The sequence below is a fragment of the Artemia franciscana genome, chromosome 14 (genome assembly GCF_032884065.1).
Source record: "Artemia franciscana chromosome 14, ASM3288406v1, whole genome shotgun sequence".
NCBI classification, from domain to species: Eukaryota; Metazoa; Arthropoda; class Branchiopoda; order Anostraca; family Artemiidae; genus Artemia; species Artemia franciscana.
In genome coordinates, this window is record NC_088876.1 from 7,400,261 (window position 1) to 7,426,908 (window position 26,648).

The window sequence follows — 26,648 nt, forward strand, 5'->3', positions numbered from 1 at the left end:
CAGCTGCAAGAGGGCCCAGTTAAATGTGGTTCAGTTGAAAGGGGGATTATTTGCACGAGGGTTCAGTTGCAAGAGAGTTCAGATAAACGAGGTTAAGTTGCATAGGGGTTCAGTTGTACGGGGGTTTAGTTAAATGGGGTTCAGTTAGACGAGGCTTCAGTTACACGGGCGATCAATCTCGCGGCTGTTTAATTGCATTATGGTTCATCTGAATGTAGTTGAGCTGCACAGGGTTTCAGTTGTAAGAAAATTCAGTTAAATGGGATTCAGTTGCACAAGGGCTCAGTCACACGAGGTTCAGTTACATGGGAGTTCAGTGACAATAGAACCATTTATTCCAATTCCCAAAATGGGTTAAGGCAATGAAAATAAACGCAAAAAAGATGGCATATAACTCAGGTTTATATTTAAGGTCCTTCTTAGATGCAAAAAAAGAAACAACAAGAGAGAAAACTTAATGAAATTGAGGGTAAAACCATCTAGTTTAAAACGAAGACCCGAACATACTTAGAAAATAAAGATAAAACGTACAATTGTTTATCGTTAATGGAGTCACCTTTCTGAAGCCAGAAGGAGACTCATTCAAATAAATATAAACAATTTGAAATAAAATGATAATGTATTCAAGATAAATGTATACATGCTGAAGTAGTAATTGTTGTTTCTTTATTCTTTCCCTTTTCTTCAGCGACGAAAAAGGACTTAGTATTGGTCTGAAATATCTGCCGTTTCTTTCCCTTTTATGGTTGTTTCTCTCTTTTTTCTTGCTTCATAAATTTTGCCAATAGCGAAAGTATTGATGCATTAGGGACTAATGCAGGAAGATGGTCCAACCCTAACCGAAAGTCTTAATTCTCAAGAATCTCTGGGAATTTCAAATTCAAATTATTATTAGAATTTATTTTTGATTATTCCCCCCTCCCTGTAAAAAATAAGGTAAAAAATAGGGTATACTTGAAATTATCACTTCCCCTCCAGATGACAAATGTGCCCATACAGTTGTAGGAGCAACTCTCCTCAAGACCATATGTCTAAGTACGCCCATACAGGTGTATGTGCAGCTCCCCTCTAGATAAAATGTCTAAGTGTGCACCCACAGCTTTAGGTGTAGCTCCGTTCCAGACCAGATGTTTACACGTTCAGATCAGCTATCTCCTCTTCTAGATCAGAGGCCTTTCCTCCAAATCATCGTCTCCCCTCCAGATCTGATGGCTAAGTGCACCCAAATGATGATTTCTACCCTTCGAAAACTAAAACTCCGGTGGAATAAAAAAAATGTATAATAAATAATTAAAGAAATATATATCCTTTTTATAAAATTGAATAAGTAACATATTCTAAAAGCACTAAAATTCAACTATAATCATAAACAGTCCCAGCCTGAGATCTAATAATAGGACGAATTACATTTCTAGGAACGTAGTTTACATCGTTCAGTTCCCTTTCTTTCAAATAACGTTCATATAAACTATTTCTCGTCCGATCACAAGACCACACTAGCACACTTTGGTCAACACCACCACTATAAAGCTCTTGACAAATATCAGAATAAACGCAGCTATGGATATAATTGTGGTGCCCAATCAAAGTTTTTTCAAGATTTCCTGAAAATATATCAATAACAATAATTTTCCCTTCTGATGGCACAAATACTTTGTTATTCCTAAGTTCATTGGTCACAGCCATTCTATAAAATCTTTTACTTTCTACTGGTATTTTAGGGTAAGAAACATCCACGCTTTCCAAACTGAATGTATTCCACAGACGAAGTCTTTTATCATTACCTAACGATAATAAATATAAACCATCAGAAGTAAAAGACAAACTACAAATACTACCAGTATGTGAGCTTTCTATTTTATCACTTCTCTTGTATTTCAAGGTTTTGAGGTAAGACTTCGCACTTCTAACATCCCAAAATATGATATTATGATCTTTGCCTGCAGTTGCAAGAAGATTTTCGTCTCGATTTGAAAACCGTGTACAAATCACCGTTTCTGTGTGACCGATTAGCTGATGAGTACTGGACCCAGTTAACAAGTCAAATAAACTAACATTGTTTGAGCTGGTTGCAACTGAAAAAGATAAAATAATGTAACTGCAATGCTGTTCGTCTATTGGTTCAGGCAGATGTTAAAAAAAGCAGCAATGACCTTCAACTTAAAAACAAAATTTCATTTTATGAGAAGAAAAGATGAAATACTTTAAAGAAGAAACAGCACTAAATTGATTACTATCTTAAAAGAAGCGTTGTTAAACACTGTGATCCACAGACTACCAGTATTTTATGAAGGTTTTCTACATGTGTGTGGCAAAATCTGTCACACCCCTTGACCGCTTCTCGATTCAATCCATTTATAGCTGATACAAAAATAGCTTTTATTTTTTAAATACGTTCGACAGCACGATTCATTCCCAATAAATATTGACTTTTATTTATATATCATTATCTTGATATTATTTTAACGATATCAGTGAGGGTAAATTCTTTACCGATTAACTACTGCTCTCAAAAAACTCTCTTATGACCCGCCCTATTTAGAGGAACTCCTCTTTTTTAGGGGATAGGGCACCTTGAATTCAACATACCGACGTTGACTCAGTGCAAGCAGTGTAAACAACACAGGCTTTGCGATTGATTCTGATGAATGGATATTTTTTCTGGGTTTCGTTTGTTTTTGTGGGCTTTTTTTGGACTGAAAAACCCCTTCCTAGCTAAGGTATCTATTATGGGTTGCCTTTCCGTATGTAGCCTTCCGTAGTAAGACAGCTAACGTTTTGATTATGTTATTGTAAACCGAAGACTGGCAGGAATGACACAAGATACTAGGGTAAATGGGAGTGCTATTATTGATTTTATAAGTAAGTATAATCATCTAATTTAGGAAGGGTCAGCTATCAGAAATTTATGACGCCGGTAAACTCCAGAATGAGACTTTGAGAGAAACTTTCCAGGAACACTTGAACACTAAACTGGATAGTCTGAAACTTGATAATGAAGAAGAAGTACGGAATAATTTTAATAAAATAGTTTCTGTAGTCGCTGATGGTGTCTTAGGGAAGAGAGTTAGAAACGCAGCTAGGAATATTAGTGGGAATACTTTATTAGGGACCTCTACAAGAATTATTTGAGATATAGATCATATGAAAATAAGAGGAATGTAAAAAAAGTGCACAAAGCATAAGGATGTGAATTAAGATATGTAAAGCGGATGCCATGGACAAGATTGTCTAAGATCTGGAAGAAGCAGCCAGGCAGCATGATAGTAAATATTGTACTGGTATGTTAATAAATTGAGAGGGAATAGTCAATCTCGACTTGCCCCAGTTAAATACAGGACCGAGCCACAATTAGTGACAAGGAAAGAGATATGGGCAGAACATTTTGAGAATGGGATAAAACATGACAGAACTATAGGAAAAGATATATAGAATAATGAAAAGTTTGTGACAATTTGGATGTGAAGAAATATTCATTTTGTCAGGAAGAAATAGTCACAGTACTAAAGGGATTAGAAAACTACAAGGCCCCAAGTGCTGATTAGTGTAGTATGAGTTTTTGTTAATATAGAGGTTGTGAGAGATAAGTTACTGAAGGTTGTAAATATGATCTTCGAAAAAAGGAAGTACCCAGCAATTTTAGGAAAACTAATTAAACCTCTCCATAAGAAAGGTGAGAGAGTGAGTGTGGTAATGGCCTGGTTTCTATAGAAAAGCAAATTACTTAGTATGATGATACTTTTAGAATTAGAGATGCGGTAGATAAATTTTTAAGAGAAAAACAAAATGGTTTTAGAAAGGGTAGAGGATGCGTTGATCATATTTTCACTGTTAAATTAATAATTGAGAATTGACTGAGTCATCTAGCACCTGTAGTGCTCAGTTTTATAGGTTAGTAGCATGCGTTTGATCAGCTGATAGAAGAGCTTCAGCGACGATCCTATCCTTTTATAGTATACCATATAAATACATTAAAGTGGTTTCGTATCAAATCAGAAGTTAAGCAGGGCTGCGTTCTATCCTCCTTTATATGGATCATTTGATGGACTTTATCCTAAGCAGCGTAGCAAAGGTATTTTGAAACATGGAATCAAATGGAGAAGTAAACTCTCGTAGACTTAGATTATGCTGATGATTTAAACATCCTAGACGAAATTGTAAGCAAAATGAATGAACTTTTAGAGGTTCTGCGAGTTCAGGTTGCAAAAGTAGTTTGAAAACTAATATCAAGAAGGTGAAGAAGTGATGTTGAGTAACGCGAATATCAATCAAGCGGACAGCTTCACTTACATAGGTAGCATTGATTGTAAAGACGGTGGGATATCCAACACCAAAGTTTTTTTTTCGCAGTTGAATTTTTTTTTGAAGAATAGGAAGATCGGTCTGCAAACCAAGATTAAAATATTGGAAGCTACAGCGATGACAGTGGTCAAAAATGGTTCTGAAGAGTGGGCACTACGAAAAGGGGAAGAGAAACTGCTAGATATTTTCAAGAGAAATTTTCTAAGGATTCCTTTGGGTAACCGTCTGACTAAACATACTTGAAACAGTAAGCTGCACGAAAAATATAATTCAATTCCACTTTCTTGGGCTATAACAAGAGAAAGGATGGAATGGCTAGGACACATTCTGCGGATGAATGATGATAGTTTTGTTATTATTGAGATCCTTCTTAGCCTACAAATAATTCCTTCTTACCTAAGGCTAAATGACTTAGACTAAGGTAATAACATCATTGACGGCTAATACTAATTTTGCTGGTATGATGCTTTTTTTTATAAAGTTGCCAAGGCCGTGAAAGTTGGTAGTTGCCAATACGAGTAGCCATGATTACAAAGTTGCCGATAAAAGTTACTAAGTACACGTTATATCACTCAAACACAAAACTGTAACGGATATTTAACGTCATATGCATAAAACTTGCTTCAATCTTAATCAGTAAAAAAAAAAAAAATAACATGAAGTTTAATTAAACGTCAAAATTAATGTGAAAAAATTAATGTTGACATATTCTTAGGATATGCATTTACAAAAGCAATTGAACCATTAAGTTTTTTAATTTTTGCGAGGACCCATACATATACGAGCATATATTCACATTCCTAATTTTTAAATTATAAAGCAGAGAAAAAGAACATTCTTTCGGAAAGGGCACTGGGCCTGGGTAATGGTGGAAGGGAGATACCCCCTGTCACTTGGAAACAAGAATACATTAAAGAAATGTATAATACAAGAATTATTCACATTTAAGCTTTAGAATAAAAAAGCTCCAAGCAGCAATTGCCCACCTCCGGGTAAAACCAGTGATAAATGCTGTAGTATCTGTTGTTCCCTATCGTGCACAAAAAGTTACTGTTCAAGGCCCATCTATTTTATTTTTCTAGGCCCATCTCTCCTTATTTTTCAAATCCGTCAGTTTTAGCAAACTTGGGCAGAATCGAAGAAAAGGCGTAAAAAGAAAAACTTTGCCATATCCAAGCATCATGATAAAAAAATAGAATAAAATAAGCCACCAGAAATTACCAAAACGCGAATTTTGCCAAAAATAGTCCCAAATTTTTACAGCCCCATAGAAATTAAATAAAAATTACATATCTTGTTGTTTTTCTATTTACAGTTGCATTATTCGAAATCTTTCAGGAGAAAACATATATAAAATAAGAACATAAATGAAAATATAGAGAGAGAAGTGGGTAGAATATCTAAACAAAGCAGTGGAAAAAAACAGGAGAAAAACAACAAACTTTGAATAATATAGATCCGAGTATTTTGACTTCAGGTGCGGGAGCCTTTATAAACGGGGAAAAACGAGTAAAGGTAAATTAAACAGAACATAAAAAAATTAAACTCATATCTAAATAATTTCCAAATATCACTCCAAATAGCCTGAATAAGCACAGAAATGACAAACAGATTCTCTCTGGCAGTAGATTGTCTCTTGATTGATTTCAATTTGGAAACAATACCAGTACTCTAACACCCTTTCGCCTTTCTTAGATACACCTTTAGTTTGAGCTCCGCATAAAAGAAGTAAGAGAAATAAAAGAAAATGAAATGAAAGATAACCAGAAACCATAGATAACCAGATAATAACCAGAATAACCAGATAACCATAACCAGATAACCAGAAACAATACCAGTACTCTAACACCCTTTTCGCCTTTTCTTAAGTTTCTTAGATACACCTTTAGTTTGAGCTCCGAATAAAAGAAGTAAGAGAAATAAAAGAAAATGAAATGAAAGAAGTGAAACACCCAAAATAAAACGTAATTTAAACCTTACTTTTTCGCTCCTGCCTGGAACAAGTTAAACTTAAAGAAAATACCTGCAACTAGTGATCGGCGAGAAACCATAGGAGATATATGGTGTTGGTAAATTCTGCCTTCCAGCTTAATAACATCAACAGCCATCATGGCATTCGTATCCCAAACTTTGAGAAACTTATCCATTCCGCTGGTAACAAACATACCAGTATCTGTTGGTAGCCATTGTACACATTCGCAACTTTGCCTGTGGCAGTTTCTATTTTTCCTAAAAAAAAAAGAAAAAAACATTATTTTATTGTTCATCCAAATTCATTATTCATTTAGGTGATAAATAAATGTTTGTTTCGTAATGATCCCGTTAATATAATACAAGATAGGTATCAATATTGGAATATTTGAAGCCACAGTGATGACAGTGGTTCTGAAACGTGGGCACTTCAAAATATGGAGGAAGATTTGTTAGATGTTTACCAGAGGAATTGTCAACGGATTCATTTGGGTACCCGCATTGGGTACCCGACTGACCGTATTTCAAACAGAAAGCTGTGCAAAATTTGTGGTTCTATCCCGCTTTTACGGGCAATAATGAGAAGAAGGTTGATATGGCTAGGACATGGTATAATGACACGTTCACTTCATCTGCACGTTCCAAGCAGACAAAGAATGATGCATTGCCAAAGATTGTCCTATTCGGCCAACCATCTAGGGCCAAATAAAAAGCAGGCTTGCACCCCAATGGCCATTTAACCAAACAGTTGGAAAATTATAGGTCTCATCCTTCAACTGTAAGTCCAGGGGACTTGTTTGTCATGTGTCAATTCTATGACACGGTATTCCACCTTTAGACTACAAGCAGCCAAGCCTATGAGGCTTAGGTCACACGTTTGACTGTGAGTCTAAGCAAATTCAGTCCCTCATTTTGCATACAAGTCCAGCAGACATTGTTCTTACAATTAGCCATGACTTGTTACCAGCAACTACTTGATTTTAATTAAAATCAACAAACTCACAATTCAGATAAATTGGAACTTCTTGAGAGGATGTAAATACGGAGACTTTAAAATAGATCGGTGTGGAGGAAATAGCGAGCGAAACTGGGTCGGCCTCTTGCGACTTGGTGCTGCAATGAGCGGTGAGCAGTACTAGTTAACGCTTTCAAGTTACTTGGTGCCATACAGCATCGCACTCTGAAATATGTCTTTGATGAGCTAGTCTAGGACGTGCACTATAGTTCACATATCTATTTTACCGTGAATGTTCGACATTCGTGAATGTCGAACATTCGCCGTTGAATGTCCGAAATACCTTTTTTTCTCCTGGGATTCAGTCAGCGCTGTCAGTCAACTTTTTGAATTTAATGCAAGGTTTGATGATGACAGATTAGGTTAGATTTGGTTAGGTTATTAACCTATTTCTGACGTTTGTAACCAAATTTAGCCAAAGCTTAACTAACAAAATCTAATTCAACTTTAACTTTTACCTTAAAAGCTTGCCCCCCCCCCATGTCTCTCCCACATAAAAATAAAAACACTGAAACTCGTACTAAATGGGGTTATTCTCGCGGAAAATATCATGTGATATCTCTCAAGTCTCGTAATGTGAGATAACGAAAAAAAAAAAGAACAAAAAAGAAGAAAAGCGCAAATTTTAGCTAAAGACAAACAAAAACAGCAATCATTATAATCAGCAGAAAACATACAGTATAACCACGCACGAGGGTAATCAAACACTTAACCAATTATTTTTACTACAAACTTTTTCTTAGCATCTCAACGACGATGTAATTCTCTCTCAATTGTTACATTCATACAAAAAACATTCAATTCTTTCGCCCGAATCGATCTCTTTGACTACGGTCACTATAATCTTGTCTGATAGCCGGTCTAGCAAGTTCATTAATTGGATCATTTCTGAAAATATTTAGCTATTGATCCGTCAGGACGTCTAATTTGCAAAGAGGGTGGAAATGATTTAGATATCCATGCATAGAAACTTGCATCACGTAAATGGGATTGCTTACCAAGTAGGGTTTTTCTGGCTCAGCGTAACTCGGGAGTTTTATCATCACTTAGAAACAATTCTTTGAATGGACCAATAACGAGGAAGAAAAGATTAACGGTTCGATGTAAAATCGTTGCATCAAGTTTACAATTTTATGTAAGTACTTGCGATACTTTAGAATTCATTGAGTCTTTTGCCTTTTAAAACTTTTAGACAATTGTATGATATAAGTTGAAATTAAACTGGGAAGGATGAATAATCTGTCAGAACCCCAGGGTGGTCAGGGACAATTTGTGCCAATTAACCCTTACTATAATCGAAAGCACGGGATACTGAATTGGGCTCAGCCTTTTCAGCTGACTCCTGGGCAGTATGGACCTCCACTAGGTTGGCATAACCAGCATTAGAGTCAATCTTTCTATAGCCATGGCTATACTACAGCACCATCAAATTGTGTAGATCCTCAACAAAACTCAGTGATTCAACAAGAAAAAGCACACAACCCCCCCATGTTACAATGTGCCTAGCTAATAGATTTACTCCATTAAGTACAGAGCAATTCCCAGCACTGCCATGTGAAAGTGATGATGAGATTAGGGTAGTTGGAAACCCATATGATGAGGAAGGAGTCGAAAGACAAACAGAAATACCAAGGCTTGGTCAAATCCAGAAATTGATCGTAAAAGAAGATATGTTTCACCAGATGTTAATAAATCCTATATTCTTGAGACAAAAAGACAGAATATTGATAAACCACCCAAACAGTTTTTAAATGTTAATATTCCCACAGCAGAACAACTTGCCACCAAGGTTGAAATAGAAGTGATCAATAAAGAGGAAGTTTTACCACCTGACTTTAATCTGGTAAAGCCTTTTAAAGTATTGTATTGTATCAGGTTAACGACGCTTCTTGACTACTAAGGTCCCTGCGTCGGCCCTGCAGTGCATTGCTGCAGCATGATTCGATCTCTGGGTCCCGTATTACCAAGCTAAGGTCAAACCCACTGCGCCACCACAGGACAATTAATGGAAGCCTTTTAAAGTATTGCTCACAAGCCACTATTTGAATATTACTCACAAGCCACAGGTTGAAATAGAAGTGATCAATAAAGAGGAAGTTTTACCACCTGACTTTGATCTGGTAAAGTCTTTTAAAGTATTGCTCACAAGTCGCAAGTTTGAGTTTGATGTTATGAGGGGCAAGTCTATAATGACTGTATACCTTCAAAATAAGGATGCAACAAATATAATTGTGAGCATTGAAAAAATTGGTGACATTAAGGCAACAGCAAAATTGGAAGTGTCCCTTGTGAGAGGAATTGTAAAGGGAGTTCCTCTTAACCAAACAACAGGAGATATAAAGGAGTGCCCACAAAGTGTAATGGTAATACATGACATAGTGAGACAGAAAAGGATCGACAAGGAAACAAGAAAACTAGAAGATGGTTTTGCAGTAATGGAAATATTCGAAGGTGATACATTACCTCTAAACATTTGGTTTTGAGGGAGGAAGAGAGAAGTTCATGTTTACCATCGTAGAATCATGCAGTGTAGAATCACCTGCAAAAGGATTGCGGAGCCAAGGAGCCAATTTGCCTACGTTGTTTAAATAAACATTCATCAGATAAATGTCCTTTGAAAAGTGATATCTCACCAGACAAACCAAGGGCTTATTTTTGTGCCACTTTTGGAGGAAATTATGCCTCTCCTTTGTTTGCTTGCCCAGTGAGGAAATAAAATCGTGAAATACTTTAAGTGTTAGAACGTTACCAAATAGGTTACAGGATGGCTCGAGTAGCTTATAAGAGCTATGCAGATGCAGCTAACAGGACACATTTGAAAGACTAGCACCAAACAATTCTACTTCAGCCAACAGTGTTGAACAGATGAGAAAGTTTACTAAACAAGAAACTGCAGAAAAGATGGTAATAGGTTTACTCTGTAAAGCCGAATTGTTGGAAATGAGCAACATGTTACTATATCGTCGAATTGAATGCCTTTGCAGATTTGTGGAAGAATTAGAGTTAGGGTGTCTGAATCAGCAAAAGATTGCCAGTATTTGTAATATGAATGGAATAACTGACAATGGTCAAAATGAAGCTTAAAATTTTATCATGGAACGCCCAGTCAGTAATGAAAGAGAAAAAAGACCTTATTTTAAAATATTGTCAGGAGAATGAGGTTGATGTAATATGCATACAAGAGACATGGTTGCAGCCGCATATAAATCTGACTATCAAAGGATACAATGTGATAAGAAAAGACACATCAGAAGGTACAAAAGGTGGAGTAATGACCTGAGTGAAAAAGCATTTACATTTAACTGAATGGGAGATTGATCATCCAGATTATAAAGTTGAAATCAATGGCTGCAGGGTACTTCAACAAGATGGATCAACCATTAACATTATAAATGTTTACAACGCAAATGGCAACAACAGTGAAATTGGTGGTATTATTAATGAGTTATCAAAGAAAATTTCTGCTAATGAAGGACTGATAATAACATGTGATTTTAATGCACGCAGCAAAGTTTGGTGTAAGTGTGATATTGTGAACTCATCTGGAAGGAGTATGGAGGATTTTCTGTTGCAATCTCCAATTTGCATGGTCACTCCTAATGAATTGTAAACCCGTATAATTCATTTTATTGGTCACAAAACAATTGACCTAACATTTGCTACCCTAATTTAGCCACAAGGATTACTGTTGCAATTCCAGATCATATAATGCTATTTAGTGATCATTCCTCCATAAATATCTACTTTGAGGGTCATAATATCAGTAGCAATCCAGCCCAATTGGACAGCAAATGCACTCCTCAGTTCAGGTTGAAAACAGCAAATTGGCTTGAATATAGAGATCAACTTGAAAACATATCAATTCAGGTATTAGTGGAAGCAGAGACATTGATTGATGAAATTAAAAATCGTGTATTTCAAGGCAGTATATTGACAGCAGCAAACAAACCTATTCCAATAAAAGGTAGCTCAAAAAGGACTCACACAAACGACGACATTTGGTGGAATGGAGACTGTGATGAGGCAAAGAAGGACTACATGAAAAATGAAAGAATTTATGCCATAGCAACAACTTTAGAAAATCTGATCAACGTCAAAAGATCTTATGCAAGGTTTAGGAGAACAGTATTCATAGCAAGAAAAACAGTATTAGAGAGTTTCTTTCATAAAATGAATGAGACTTTCCTAAAAGTTTTAGACTGAAGAACTTGCCAATATATAGACCCTTTCCCAGGATTTTATTTTCGGGGGCGGGGATTTAAACAAATGTCCCGGAATCGTAAAGGCCCTGGGTCGCCATGCTTCGAAACCGATCCATCGTTCGATGAACATTTGTGCGTTTTGTTCGACATTTCAAATTGCTGAATAGTGGAAATACGCCACCGACGCAAGGACCTTTGTTGTCACAAGTGTCGTTAATCCCAAAAACGAAAAGGATTCACAAATCAAAAACTATAAGCAATGACACGAAGTCGTCGATGCCGCTCCACTGCGAAATTTTTAGATGTTATTCATAACGAATGAAAATTGGAGGACACAAGCTTCAAAAAAATCACTCAAAAACGAAAAAATAAAAAACGGAAGGAGTTCGGAGGTGATAAGCGAACGGCTCGACAAAAGAGAATAAAAACGTGCTTACTTATTTGGTACTAATTTTTATCTGCTAAAGTCCCTGTTAAAAACAATAAAAAAGTGGGAGTCCTTTTGCTTAGGAATTTTGTCTTTTAACATCGATCTTCCATGGAATCAAATAATATAAAGACAAGTACAGAGGGCTTCCAGCAAGAAAGAAAAAATATAGGACCTGAGCTTGCTGAGCTTTCCTCTACTTCATTTACGCAAGAAAGGAGGTAGATTTAGCTGGTCGAATTAAAAAAAGGGACTCAACTGACCAGAGTAAGATGTGACGAAATACCTTTATAGTCTATGCTGCTATAATTACTACTGTTATATACGGATAAATAAAACATAATCTTTGGTGTCCTTTATTATTTAAATAAATCGGTTAAATCGAGAAAATTAGAAAAAAGGAGGTATTTTTAACTTACGAACGGGTGATCAGATCTTAATGAAATTTGATGTTGGGAAAGATATCGTGTCTCAGGGATCTTATTTTAAATCCCGACCGGATCAGGTGACATTGGGGAAAGTTAGGATGGAGAGACCTAAAATCTTAGAAAACGCTTAGAGTGGAGGGATCGGGATGAAACTTAGTGAGAACAATAGACACAAGTCCTTGATACGTGATTGACATAACCGGAACGGATCCGCTCTCTTTGGGGGAGTTGGGGGAGGGTTAATTCTGAAAAATTAGGTATTTTTAACTTATGAAGGAATTATCGGATCTTATTTAAATTTGATATTTTGAAGGATATATGTCTCAGAGCTCTTATTTTAAATCCCGACCGTATCCGGTGACATTGGGGGGAGTCGAGGGGGCCTAAAATCTTTGAAAACGCTTAGAGCCGAAGAATCGGGATGAAACTTGGTGGGAAAAATAATCACAAGTCCTAGATATGTGATTGACATGACCGGAACGGATCCCCTCTCTTTGGGGTAGTTGGGGGGGGGGGGTTAATTCTGAAAATTATAAAAAAATGAGGTGTTTTTAACTTACGAAGGAGTTATCACTTCTTAATGAAATTTGATGTTTGGAAGGAAATCGTATCTTAGAGCTCTTATTTTAAATCCCGACCAGATTCGGTGACATTGGGGGGGGGGGGGGCTTGGGGGGAACCTAAAATTTTGGAAAACACTTAGAGTGGAGGGATCGGGATGAAACTTGGTGGGAAGAATAAGCACAAGCCCTAGACACATGATTGAAATAACCGGAACAAATCCGCTCTTTTTGGGAGAGTTGGGGGGTTAATTCTAAAACATTAAAAAAGAGGTATTTTTAACTTACGAAGAAATGATCAGATCCTTATGAAACTTCATATTTAGAAAAACTTCGTAACTCAGATCTTTTACTTTAAATCCCAGCTGGATTTAGTGTCATTGGGGGGGGAATCTTGGAAAACGCTTAAAGCGGAGAGATCAGGATGAAACTTAGTGGGAAGAATAAGCACAAGTCCAAGATAAGTGTCTGACATAACCGGACCTTATCTGCTCTCTTTGGTGGAGTTGGGGGAGGGGGAGTAATTCGAAAAATTAGATAAAATGAGATATTTGTAACTTAACAACGAGTGATCAGATCTTAATGAAATTTGATATTTAGAAGGATCTTATTGTTTAGAACTCAGGTTTTAAATCCCGATCAGATCCAGTGACATTGGAGGGAGTTGGAAGGGGAAACCGGAAATCTTGGAAAATGCTTAGAGTGGAGAGATCGGGATGAAACTTGATGGGAAGAAAAAGCACAAGTTATAGATACATGATTGACATAATTGGAACGGTTCCGTTGTCTTTGAGGGAGCTGCGGGTTGTTAATTTGGAAAAAATAGAAAAATTTAGGTATTTTTATCTTACGAGTGGGTGATCGGATCTTAATGGATTTTGACATTTAGAAGGACCTTGTGACTCAGAGCTCTTATTTTTAGTCCTGACCGGCATTAAGCCTCTGATTTTCCTTTTAAAGCGATCTGTTGATTCTTAAAATTTTGCTAGAGCTCATGCCATATGAGCTCTTGGCTCTTCCGACCTCGTCACAAGTGCTACATGAGCTCTTAGCTCTTGTTATTTTGTCACAATCGACCATTATAATAAAAGTATTGTTATTCATTATTATTATTCTGTAATGTTTTTACTATTGTAAATCGTCAGTATTTCTACTTCCTTCTGCTTATTAAGTACATATTATGGTATATCAAACAAAAAACTTCTTATCTTTCCTGCAAATATATTCTCTTGGTCCTGATTTATTTGACCTAATTAATAAAATAATTATTTGACCATTTCTCTAAAAAAACGCCTCCCTCTCTTCCTTTTTCGACTAGAACATTTGTATCCAAACTTGACATACTGCATCGTCTAAGGCATAATTCGTTCAGTTTTCTAAAATAATTACAACTAGAAAATTTTGGTTATCCATGACCTTACTCACTACAGTGTTTTACCGATAGAATAGCTTTCTTCACTATCAAGTGCAGTAAGACCCGACATTTAAGGAAGAGGATCAGTAGTCTTCCCCCCTCTTCCAGGCTCTGGGGTCCAGGTTGAGAATAATTTTAAAATATTTTTAACTGAATTCATAAATCATTCCTCCAAGGGGAAAAGACGCATACAAGAGAAGAAAATTAAAAGGGAATGACAGTTTTCAATTGCTAATTCAAATAACGTCATTTTTTAAAGCACAATTTTTGAAGAAATTTATCGGATGGATTTTGCGAAGGTATCAGCAATATGAATTGCAGCAATGCGAAGTTGGAATGACGAGCCTGTCACTTCGTCAAAATTAAAAAAAAATAACCTCGAAGATTGTCGCACTGACAAATTACTATTTTTATTTTTTTTAAATGTATCAAATGATCTTTTTCAGCGATCGCTAGAGATGGGTTCTGTGTATTTAGCCGAACTATTCCGTCATCACCGAGTCAAAATTCAAGCAAGGAGTTGCAATTTATTTCTCCGTTTGTTGTTGTACTCTCGATATGGATTTCACTTTTCATTTTTGTGTGCGGCCTAATACTTTCCTTTTTGCCACCGTACTTTCCAGATTGACTTCTATGCTGGGGTCACATCAAAGACCATAAATTGTCGATTTTTTTTTGTTTGAAAAATTTTGAATCTTTGAAAAGTTTATCAAGACCCAGAAGAAAAATCTTTCTTGGATTTTTAAAAACATTTTAAATGAAAACGCATAAGAATTCGGCTTAATAAATAGAGTATAAAATAAAGCTCATCTGTGCTTCCAAACTTTAGTCTCCAGATCGCGCATGAAAAATGCAGGATCAAAAATCCGTCGGCAATCCTTCAATTCGTCGCAATCCAAGTTTCTACCACCAGTCACGATCCGGTAGGGCAACGGGGAAGAAGCTACAGGGTTCTGCTCCATCTCAAGGTTTGTCGCTTGACCTAAATCTCTTGACTTGTCTAGTTCTTCGGCGTACCGCATTATTAGGTATTTTGGATATTTGCATCTACCAAGCTCTAAATACTTTTTACAAAGGCGCTGTCTATGTGTGGTAACACTTTTAAGATGCATACCTCGCTTTGATTTAATTTTCCCCATGATTTCGGCTTTGTGTGCACAACTTTACTGAAGGCTCCTGACTATTTCTCATTTCTAGGTTTCTTCATTGCATTGAAATAATTTATGAAAATTTCACACTCTATTAACAAGCAGCTGATTATACCAGCTTGTCATTTTGGTCTCTAGGGGGTATTATCGGCGATCTGAAAAGATTCTTTCTGGCAACCGACTTGTAAAAATTTCAGGTAGCTGAAAATATTCTATGGGACTGTTAGAAAACAGGAAAATACATCAAAAAATGGTTCCAATCATCTTACAGGTTATTGTCTTCTGCTCATGATAGTACCGATTTTGTTCCAAAAGCAATATCCTTCATAGAGTACACTTGTGAAAAAGACCTAGACATTTTCTAAGATTTCTAAGCAATTAGAGGAAATAGAACAAAATCCTTTCAAACATTTTGTAGCATCTTCAAGAAGCTATGGTCTGATATTAAAAGCGGCATCTTCCGCCATTGAATACTTGAGTACTTTTTAAATATAAATTTTCAATTTAACATGAGATTTTCAAGTTCCATCAGTTCACTTAATCACGGCCTTAAAGGAAGTTGGTACATCTACTCGCTTTCGTAATCAACGGAACACAATATTTAAAACAAAATCACTTTTTTTGCCAAAAAAATGTATTATTGTCTACCGGATGATAAATGATACTAGTAAAAAAAACTTAGGAATTATACAAAAATAGAATTTACCATGTAGGACAAGTAAGAAAGATAAAGGGACCATGGTCCCTTAGCTCCATGAGATCAACCAGGCATTTTTTTTCCCGTTTTTAAGGCATACTAGTAAGTTACTGCTGAAATTGATGGTCAGTTCACATCCACACGATATTTGTTTACTAACTTTTATCAGCCCATGTCTTTGTAAAAAAAAACGTATTTAAGCCGCTTATCTACTCTGTAACAATTTTAACTCTTTGATCTAACCAGATTAATGTCAATACTTTTCAAGTTTAACAAAGGGACAAACCAAAACCAAACAAAGAGGCAATTTTCAACCAAAAGGAGGTGTGCATAATTTGTGAGAAAAGCAAAACGAAACACGAAACAAAACCTCAAATCTGATTTGTCAAAAAAAAATCTTGAAGAGGCTGAACAGTGATCCCTAGTTCGGATATTCCACACTCTCAAAGAGACCAGTATTGAGCTCGAAATTTCGGAATGTAATTATTCTTCTTTTTTTGTAACCCAACAAATTATCTGGAAGAGCTTATTTAACCACTAGTTCATTTAACCGCGCTATTTAACCCTATTTTACAGGGTTATTTATAAAAAAACTAATCGAAATACATAATTTTCGCACGCTATGCTTATGAAAAACCTGAACTTGGAGTAAACTTTCTTGACTTTCACTATATTGCTGGATTTATTAGAGTTTGTAGTATTTAATACCTGTGTAACATTGAGTGGTACATTATATAGGCAGGTAGTTGGTATACCCATGTAAGAAAATTCGGATCTGCTAATAAACTAATAATATCTTTAATAATATTTATTGATGACAAATAATGATTATCCTCAAGATGTTTAAATATCTGTGTCCAAAATTTTCATCTATAATTGTAGAATAAGAGGTCAAAAATAACCTTCGGGAAAAAAAAATCCATCAGACTTTCCTTTGAAAGCTAGTCATGTGGTGGTTTGACAGTCAAATGCTACCCAACAGAACTGAAACTCAGGACAATTGTACAAATACGCTATTTTTAGGGAAACTTGAGAGAAGAATTTTGCTTCTCAATTTTTAAAGTTGAAAGTAAACATTGTAACATGGGAAGGTTTGTTATATACTTCTCAAGGGAGCTTCTGCCCCATGCCCCTTGTATACAGGTATTCTGTCAAATATGTCAAGGGAAAACTTACTTTGTAACTTTAGATACAACTTTTGCAGTGTAGCTTGGAGTTCCAGAAAAGTTCCATAAGTCATGAATATTTATAGTGCCATCAGAGGAGCCACTGAGTAAGCTGAAAATATAACAGAGCTACAAATGCAAATATACATAGAATTTGAAAAATACTTTGTTATATTTTCACTTAAAAAAAAAGAAACCGAAAAACTCAATAGCACACCCTGCTAATTTTTGAAAAATACACTCCCCCTCCTACATCCCCTTGTACTGACTTCACTACCATTCTTTGGAACCGAATGGGTCTGCATGGGCACATTTTTTTTTCCTTTTGCAGGCAAAAAAGAAATTTTCCCTACAAACAGAATTTTTTTTTTCCACAACAGAAATAACAATCTCTGTTCTTTCTTCAAAATGATACAGCCTATTCATATTTTCTTAGCCTTGTCATGCTTCTCAAAAGCATCAATCTCTTGTTTTGAATGGTAATGGCTTCAAATGTTCTTAACTATCCATTTGGAAGGAGCAACACCTTTCAATTAGTGTTGCTAAAGTTAGGTTTTCACCGTTCACCAGAAGTCTTTCTTGCATAATAGGGTTTTGGACGCCACTAACTATATTGTCACAAACCATTTCATTTGTACTAATCATGTTTAAAAAACTTCACTGAGATTCTGAGCTCTGTGATTTTTTTTTGTCCATACTTCCTCTATCATGCTGGTCTTGTTTCTGGATGTTATATCAGGCAAATGCACTGTTGGTGACAGGTATTGCATTCACATAATTTCTTTAGTAAGAGTCAACTAAGTGTGTTTCTTCCACTGTAAGTGCAAATTTTTCAAATATTTTTCGCCTTTTTCTCCTACCCAAATGAGAAGATAATCACACTTGCTTTTCTTTGATTTGTCTGATAGACGTCATAAGAACACGAGTCTTGAATGCCTTTCAAAGCACTTCATTCTTCCACAGGGAAGCTGAATCCCAGCCAATAATTGGTGGTTTGGCTTCCATCTTCTGGCACCATGTAGTGTTTCATGATAAGATTTATTTATAATCCAGACATCAATAAAGAAAAGCATAATGTAAAAGCAGCAAGCATAAGCATCCAAGCATTCACAAGCATAACAGTATACTTTTTCTTGCCAAGTTTTTTTTAATACTTTATGACTTAAATCCAAACCATTTGCTGTCAGCAACAGCCAGCGAATTACAGGTTGGCTGACAAACTATCTGGCTACTTACAAAGCAGAAATTTTTGATATTTACAAGAGAAGGTAAATCTACTTGCTCAAATAAATCATAACTCACAAGTGGTCTGCATTTGGGAACTATCATGATCAAACAGTCTTTTAATGTACATAAATAATATTTTTTGATGACATAGATGATGAATCACAACTATTTAATGATGCTGCCAAATTCTTTGGTATTGTAGATCCAGAAACTATCCAAAATGACTAAAAGACCCACATTTAGATATATGTCTAGCTTCTTCACTTCAGTGCTAGCAAGTGCTGGCCATTACTCAATAGTCATATTATCATGAAACACAACAAGAACTTTTAGAGAAGAAATCTTGAATCAACAGGAAAGTGCTCTAATAATACTGGTAAGTACCAAGCTTGTAGTAAAAGATATAATAAACTGCTTCATTAAAAACCTTGACTTACTGAGCAATGGATCACTGGAGTATAGCAACAGCAATGGAAAGTCCAAATGTGTGCTTTGTGATGTAAATCGACTAAGATACACAATTCCAGCAACTGATATCAAAGCTAAGCTCTAGTACTGAAGCTCACATTAGACCAAAATTGGAAATGCGACAATTAGTTCAATATAAAATGAATATTTCACTAGTAGAAAGAGTACATGGATATATAAAAAAAGCTCATAAAAGGTCTCAAAACAAAAACTTATGAGGTGAGATGTCAAATTTCAAAAACTATTCTTTCTTGCTTATCAAAAAGAGATGAAATTATACTGACCTTTAAGCTATCACAAAGTAATCCACTTTGGAATATTTTTTTTTGATACTAGAAGCCGGTTCAAAAAGCTTGCCAATCATCATGGAAGCAAAAGAGTCAGAGAAAACTTCTATACACAAGTTGTGATACCTTAGAACTTTCTGAGAGGAAAATATATTATCACAAATATCAATATCCTCATAAATTGACAAAGAGTCTCTACATCAAGAGTTCCTGTTCAACTGGGATTCAGCTCAATCAGGAAGTAATAAACAAACAGACACAACAATTAACCCTATAAAAGTGATCACAGAGCATTACAAGGATAGGAATCCTTAATTCACTCCAAGCTGCATCTTACAGTATTTAAGGTCCAAACTGTAGAGGCATTCAGGAATGAGGACTGGAAGACTTGTAAGTGCTTTAAAAAATTGGATCAAATTTTTGGGATCAGTTTAAATACTTTAATTGTAGGCAGACAGACAAACTTCTTAGTATCGCATTCACCATATCCTGTACTGGTATTAAAGAAGTTTAAACTTTTTTGTGGTTAACAATTCTTTGTTATGGAAAACAGTTAATTGGATCTGTGCCACATGCTTACTACTATTAACTTGTGAGGAGCAGCTGATGATTTATAAGGTTTCAAATAGTTTGGGAAAACTATATCTTGAATTTAAAAAAAAAAATTCACCTTAAAATCCCACTCAATAGGAAATAGAATTTTTTTAGTACTGTTTTTTAGAGTTTTTTTGAAGATTTAGGATTGTTTAAAGAATTCTAAAATGTTTGTTAGAAACGATGGATTTTTTTTAATGCTAGAGTCAAAGAAAAGCAGAGTCAGACCAGAATTAAGGCATTTTTTCCAAAGCTAAGACAGATACAGACATGTCTTTAATTTTCTACCCAATTTTCTAAACCATAGAAATAGGGAGCAAGTTAAGATAAGAGCTTGAAAACGCCCTCCTATGGCATAATTCAGACATGGAATTCATTCCTGAATGTTTTATTATCCTAGGAGTGATAACTATATCCTACAGGATCATTCTATTGCTGGCAAATAAAATTTAAGGTAATTTTAAGATAAGAATAAAACTATTTTATGAGACAGTAAAAAGCCCAGAATAGAAATATTGGCACTAGATTACAATTTACCCTAAGAGTCAATAGTCACTGAAATACAATCTTTAGAAGGTTGGAATCGAGGGTATCAATTACTTCCTCCAAATTTCAAAAGGACAATAGTTTTTAATTTTAAAAAAATTAAAAGAGAAAATAAAAAATTAACCCCTCTCTTGGATTTGAAAAATACATTGTTTTCTTTTTGTAATCTTCTCTAACCTATAAATACTACCACTTGGTCAATTTGACCATGACACACACCAGTTTTTATTAGACTTGCCTGACAGGAGCAACCACAGTGGTGAGAATTTCAAAAACTACTTTTTCTTGCTTATCAAAAAGAGATGAAATTATACTGACCTTTAAGCTATCACAAAGTAATGCACTTTGAAATATTCATTGTCCTAGCACAACCAGAAGTACCAAACTTGCCAAAGCACTGAACCCCAGCCCTAACTTCCCCAAAGAGAACATATCCAGTATGGTTACGTCTATCACGTATCTACGACATCTTGTTATTCTACCCACCAAGTTTCATCCCTATTACTCCACTCTAAACGTTTTCCAAAATTTCCAGTTTCTCTTCCAACTCCCCCAATGTCAACAGATCTGGTCGGGATTTGAAATAAGAGCTGTAAGACATGAGTTCCTTCTAAGTATCAAATTTCATTAAGATCCAGTCACCCATTCTTAATTTAAAAATACCTTGATTTTTCTAATTTTTCCAAATTAACACCCTGCCCCCCAGCTCCCCCAAAGAGAACAGATCCGTTCCAATTATGTCAATCACGTATCTATAACTTGTGCTTAATTTTCCCATCAAGTTTCATCCCAATCTCACCACTCTAAGCACTTTCCAAGATTTCTGGTATCCAAGATTTCTGTTTCCCCCCTCCAATCTCCTATGTCCTTGGATCCAATTCAAATTGAAAATGATTTTACATGACTATTTTCTACTTCATTGTATTTTCACAGGAAACAAATCTACTGAACTTATCATCACAGGCATAATTAAATAAAAAAAAAGCTTTTTAAACTGAAAGTAAGCAGCAACAATAAATCTTAAAACTAACAAAAATTATTCTGTATATGAAAGGGGATGTCCCCTCCTCAATGCCCCACTCTTTATACTAAAGTTTTTTATTGTTTTAAAAAGTAGAGTTGTGAGAAAGAGTCAAACCCTAATATACATAATAATTTCTGTTCATTTTAAGTTTTGATGTTGCTTTTACTTTCAGTTACAAAAACTTATTTTTTACTTAATTTCTCATTCCTTTCTTTAAATAATGTAGGAAAATTTAGTGCCCCCTTCATGGAAATTCTCTTCCCCATGGTGAATTCCTTCATGGAAAGATATCACATAAACCCCTCCCCTGCCTCTAGAACAAGTTTCCCTGAAAACATCAGTGTACTTCACAATAACCAATATTATATGTAAACAATGGGCAAAGTTCATAACTTGCAGCCCTTCACCCCCCCCCCAGGGACTGTGGGGGATTCAGTTATCCTCAAAGAAATAGTTATTGGACTTTTTGACTATCTGGTGACTGGTGATCTGATGACTTTGGGAAAAATGAGTATAGGAGGGGGGCTAGTTGCCCTTCAATTTTTTTTGGTCACTTAAAAAGGCATTAGGACTTAAGTTTTCATTAAAACGAGCCCTCTCGCAATATCCGAGCCCACTAGGACAATATGATCACCCCTGGAAAAAAAGAACATACATCCATGATCTTTCTTCTGGCAAAAATACAAAATTCCACATTTTTGTAATAGGACCTTGAAATCTCTACAGTAGGATTCTCTGATACATTGAATCTGATGGTGCGATATTCATTAAGATTCTATTACTCTTAGGGGATGTTTCCCCCTTTTTTCAAAAATAAGGCAAAATTTCTCAGGCTTGTAACTTTTGATTGGTAAAACTAAACTTAATGAAACTTATATATTTAAAATCAACCAAAAAATGTGATTCTTTTGATCTATATATTAGTATCAAAATTCAGTATTTGTGAGTTTTGGTTACTATTGAGCCAGGTTGCTCTTTACTACAATTTTTTACCCCAAACTGTTTGATTTACATTTGGATTAGTTGATTGCTTTAAAATAGTAGCATACACAAGATCAGTAACACAGAATCAACAGTAATAGACAGTAATATACTCCAAATGATAATACACAAGACCAGTTAGAGAATACAATTTTTTTTTGTAAGATAGATGTGTTAATTTTTAGAATATGGTAACTTAAAATTCTAGATTATTTCATATTTTTAGTCTTCAAAGGAAAAAGAAGTGCAACATTTTTCTATTTGGTATTCCTCAATAGGCAGTCACAAAACTAGCCACATCTTTTTTCAAACTATTTGAATTATTTTAAATATTACAAGTTATTTCATTACTTTTTGTATGTAGATTATTGAATAAGATACTTTATGTATTATTAAATGATTTATAAAGACAAAGGTTACAGCCAATTAACCAATATGTTTAGATGTTTTAATTAATTATATATATATTTTTTTTAGACAGGTGTTGTTTTATGATTCTATACAAAGAATATATTGTGCATCATATTTTATGATGAAGCTAAACAAGAACCTAATTATATACAATCTAGCAAATAGCAGTCTGACTTAGCTGGGTTTGTTCAGAGTAATCTGTGAATCTATTGGGCAGATAGTTCTTATCTTTCAGGACAAATGACTTGAAAACAGTTATGTTCATGGGGGAGGAGAGAGGGCTTGCTTCCACTACATTTTCAAAAATAAATATTTTGTATCAGTATAACTAAATATGACCTGTTTTGTATAATCATTGAAAAAATTATAAAATACCTACCCCCTAAATTTTGAAAAATACACCATGGTTTCTATGAATTGACACTAATACTTGCCAAAGACAAAGTATGCAACCTCCAGTTGACATAACTGGACCAAAAACATGCATAAATTAGACTTCCATTACCTGAATGTCAGATAAGTATGTTGAATTTGATAACTGAGGCTATAGTTCTAGTTAAAAAAAGAAGTCCTTGAGTGAACATGGTGAGCCCCCCTTATGGTCCTCTATTCCCAAGGAATATTTAAAAACTAAACAAACCCTTTGGAACAGCTAAATTCTTATTTTTTAATATCCAAAATGTTCCTACTAATCAGATTATTATAGCCTATCCCCTGTTATACACTATCTTAATTATTTTAAATAGGCTAGTATTTTGGTACATGTTATGTACTTTATTACAGAGAAACTGACTAGTTTAAATTAGGAGCTAGCATAGAAGGAATGACTGTATTGATATGATGAAGAAATATATTATTAGGCCTATATGTGGGACTATCAGAGATGGATGATTTGAATATGCAAGTGGATTGATTAGCCTAGTATATCTGGAAAGAGAATGCATAAAGGACTCAAGTAGTATGGTTACCTTGTCCCTATGCTAGTTATATAATATTGTATACATTGACCAATCCAAACCCTGCCATCACTAAATGTTCATCTAGCCTTGTGGTGCCCTTGATGGAAACAAACAAAGAAGGGGAAAAACCAAACTAGCAGTCTATTTCTACAACATTGTGCATATCCTTGAAGTATTCCGATTGATTAAGATATAGTTAAAGCCAACTCACTATCTTTTATCAATCTCATCTAGATCCAAGCAGTTAATTGTGTCTGAAAAGCATTTTTCCACTTGTTTGAACGGATCTGAATAAAGATTCGAGAATCTAGATTCTAAATAGTTGCACATACTATTTTTCATAGGTCTAATCATTGTCAATGCTATAGAACAGAAGAATTAGCTAAGGCAAGTGTTTGAAGTTGAAGTTGAAGGAATTATGCTCTCCTCTGTTTACCACTTAAGAGCCTTCTTTGTAGAATCTGGAACTCCAATAACTGATTTCAAAGTCTAAAGTCTTGGTGGATTTCTTCTAAGTACTTGTAACAAGTTGAAGTATCTGCACTTTGTCTTCTGATGTAGTGAGACCACCCAGAATATGATATACACTTGGTTTAATGCTTCTTACACGAAAGAATTCCACTATTTCCTACCTTTGACTCGCATATCTGTCACTCGAGAAGTAAATGCTCAATAATTTCTTCAATGTCACAAAATTCACATCTTTCTGAAGCTCCTTCAAACCTTGCTTTATAACTTCGAACCCCAGCATGACCAGATCTGAGTCTAAATACGATTCTTGATTGCCATCTATTCAAAAATTTATATATTACAACTTCTCTCTTGCGCCGCTCCTTTGTAGTTACAAACAAATTTCCTGATAAGTTCAGGTTATCCTGGAAGCTTTGATCGCGGATTGTTTTAATCATTTGCTCTATTTGAGTTGCAATTCTTGGAGTAGGAACATCCAACTCACTCTGACCTTCTAGTGCGGCAGTTTTGGCTTCTCTATCTACTCTCTCATTCCCTTTAATTCCCACATGGGCGGGAACCCACTGAAACGAAATCTTCCTTCTTTTTAATATCCCTAACAATTTTTGGTAGCAAGCCACTATTTCTCTTGATGGATCTCTAGACCTTCCAAAATTTTTTAATGCTTCCAAGACACTCATTGAGTCAGAACATATCAGAATGTCCTCATGGTCTTCCATACTTTCTGCAAACTCCAATGCTTTCAAAATGGCATATGCTTCAGCAACAAACACTGATACCTCAGGGTACAATTTATATTTTCTGACAACTTTCATTTTTGGAATCCAAAATGCAGCACCAACGGCTGTAGGGCTCTCCAACTTCGAACCGTCTGTATATATTTCAATGTAATTTTTATACTTGTCGTTTAGCATTATTTTGAGTTCCATGTCCAAATCACGTTCTTTTGTAGGAAATAATAGATTGCATTTTGGCTCGATTATTTCCCAAGGAGCAATATCAGGAACTTCACATATGCTTAAAAATTCTGAAGTTTTTAAATTTACATCTTTGGATGCTGAAATTTCTGAAGCCTTTTCCCAAAAATTAAGTTGATTTCTAACCTTCTTTGGATTCTTGGTGCATGCTCTTCCTGTCTTTATGATCCGTGATTTCACAGGATGATTTTTACCCGCGAGCAATATTCTTCTAATGTATCTCAAAAAGGCTATGTTTCTTCTCGATTCAAGGTCTTCTAAGCCACTTTCCGATAGTAAAAAGGGAATTGGAGTCGTACTTCTACCTCCGTAAGCAGTTCTGATAGCTGAGTTTTGCAAGACATCCAGCTTACTCAAAAGTGATGGACTTGCAGATCCATATATCACCACAGCGTATTCTAATTTAGCTCGAATGTATTTTACATAAAAATCCAATAGCAGATCAGGGTGTAAACCATACATGGCAGCTGTAATTCCCTTTAAAATGTTCAGACGTTTCATGCAAGCGGTCTTTAATGATTGTACATGGCTATTCCAGCTTAACTGCTTATCAAAAACGCATCCCAGTATCTTTGATTCATTGACATATTCTATAGGTTGCCCATATATATGAAGCAATGGGGGTACCAGTATCTTTTTTCTTGTGAATATCATAGCTTTAGTTTTATTAGGTGAGAATCTAAGGTCAATATCATCTGCCCATCTTTGCAGCTGTTCCAAAACAGACTCCATAATCATGTGAATCTCTTCCATAGAGCGGCCCAACACCCAGACATTGTTATCGTCTGCAAATATACAGCCTTTTTCAGCACTCTCTTCTATTGGAATATTATATTCTCCAATATTGTAGAGGTCCGGCCCCAAGGCAGACCCTTGGGGGACGCCTCGCTTAATTTCTACTATAACATCTGATAGTTCACCTTTAACTCTGACTTTGATGGTCCTCTGCTTCATATAATCTTCAACAAATGCAATTAAACTTCCCTTAAAACCAGCTTCAATTAGACCAGACAAAATTTGTCTATGGACTATATTGTCGAATGCACCTTCAACGTCTAACATAACCAATAACATTATCCAATTGTTTTGCATTGCGTAAAGTGCGTCCTGCTTTATGCAATTAAGGCAGTCAATAGTGCTCCTCTTCCGTCTGAAGCCACATTGAATATCCTTCAGCAATTTCCTTCTTTCAATCTCAAAGTTAAGCCTTTTCTTGACAATCCTTTCATAAACCTTGCCTAAAACAGGCAAAAGTGATATCATTCGGTGATTTTCTAATTTGGATAGATCTTTGCCACCTTTTGGTATCATAACAGCTTCAGCATACTTCCATACTGTAGGAAATTTGCCTTGAGACCAGGCAAGGTTCAATA

General features: G+C 35.4%; 1 protein-coding gene across 1 annotated transcript in view; it reads right to left on the bottom strand.

Annotated features, from left to right (window-relative positions):
- Positions 1-1,262: 1,262 nt before the first annotated feature.
- Positions 1,263-26,648, bottom strand: part of LOC136035261 (DNA excision repair protein ERCC-8-like) — a 28,891-nt gene continuing 3,505 nt past the window's right edge. Inside the window, exons 2-5 of the mRNA XM_065716932.1 lie at positions 24,039-24,214; positions 17,341-17,442; positions 6,326-6,531; positions 1,263-2,075 (exon numbers count right to left, since the gene is read on the bottom strand). Coding sequence (XP_065573004.1) covers positions 1,354-2,075; positions 6,326-6,531; positions 17,341-17,442; positions 24,039-24,181 — 1,173 coding nt within the window. The 5' untranslated portion in view covers positions 24,182-24,214 and the 3' untranslated portion in view covers positions 1,263-1,353. The remainder of the gene's footprint in view (positions 2,076-6,325; positions 6,532-17,340; positions 17,443-24,038; positions 24,215-26,648) is intronic.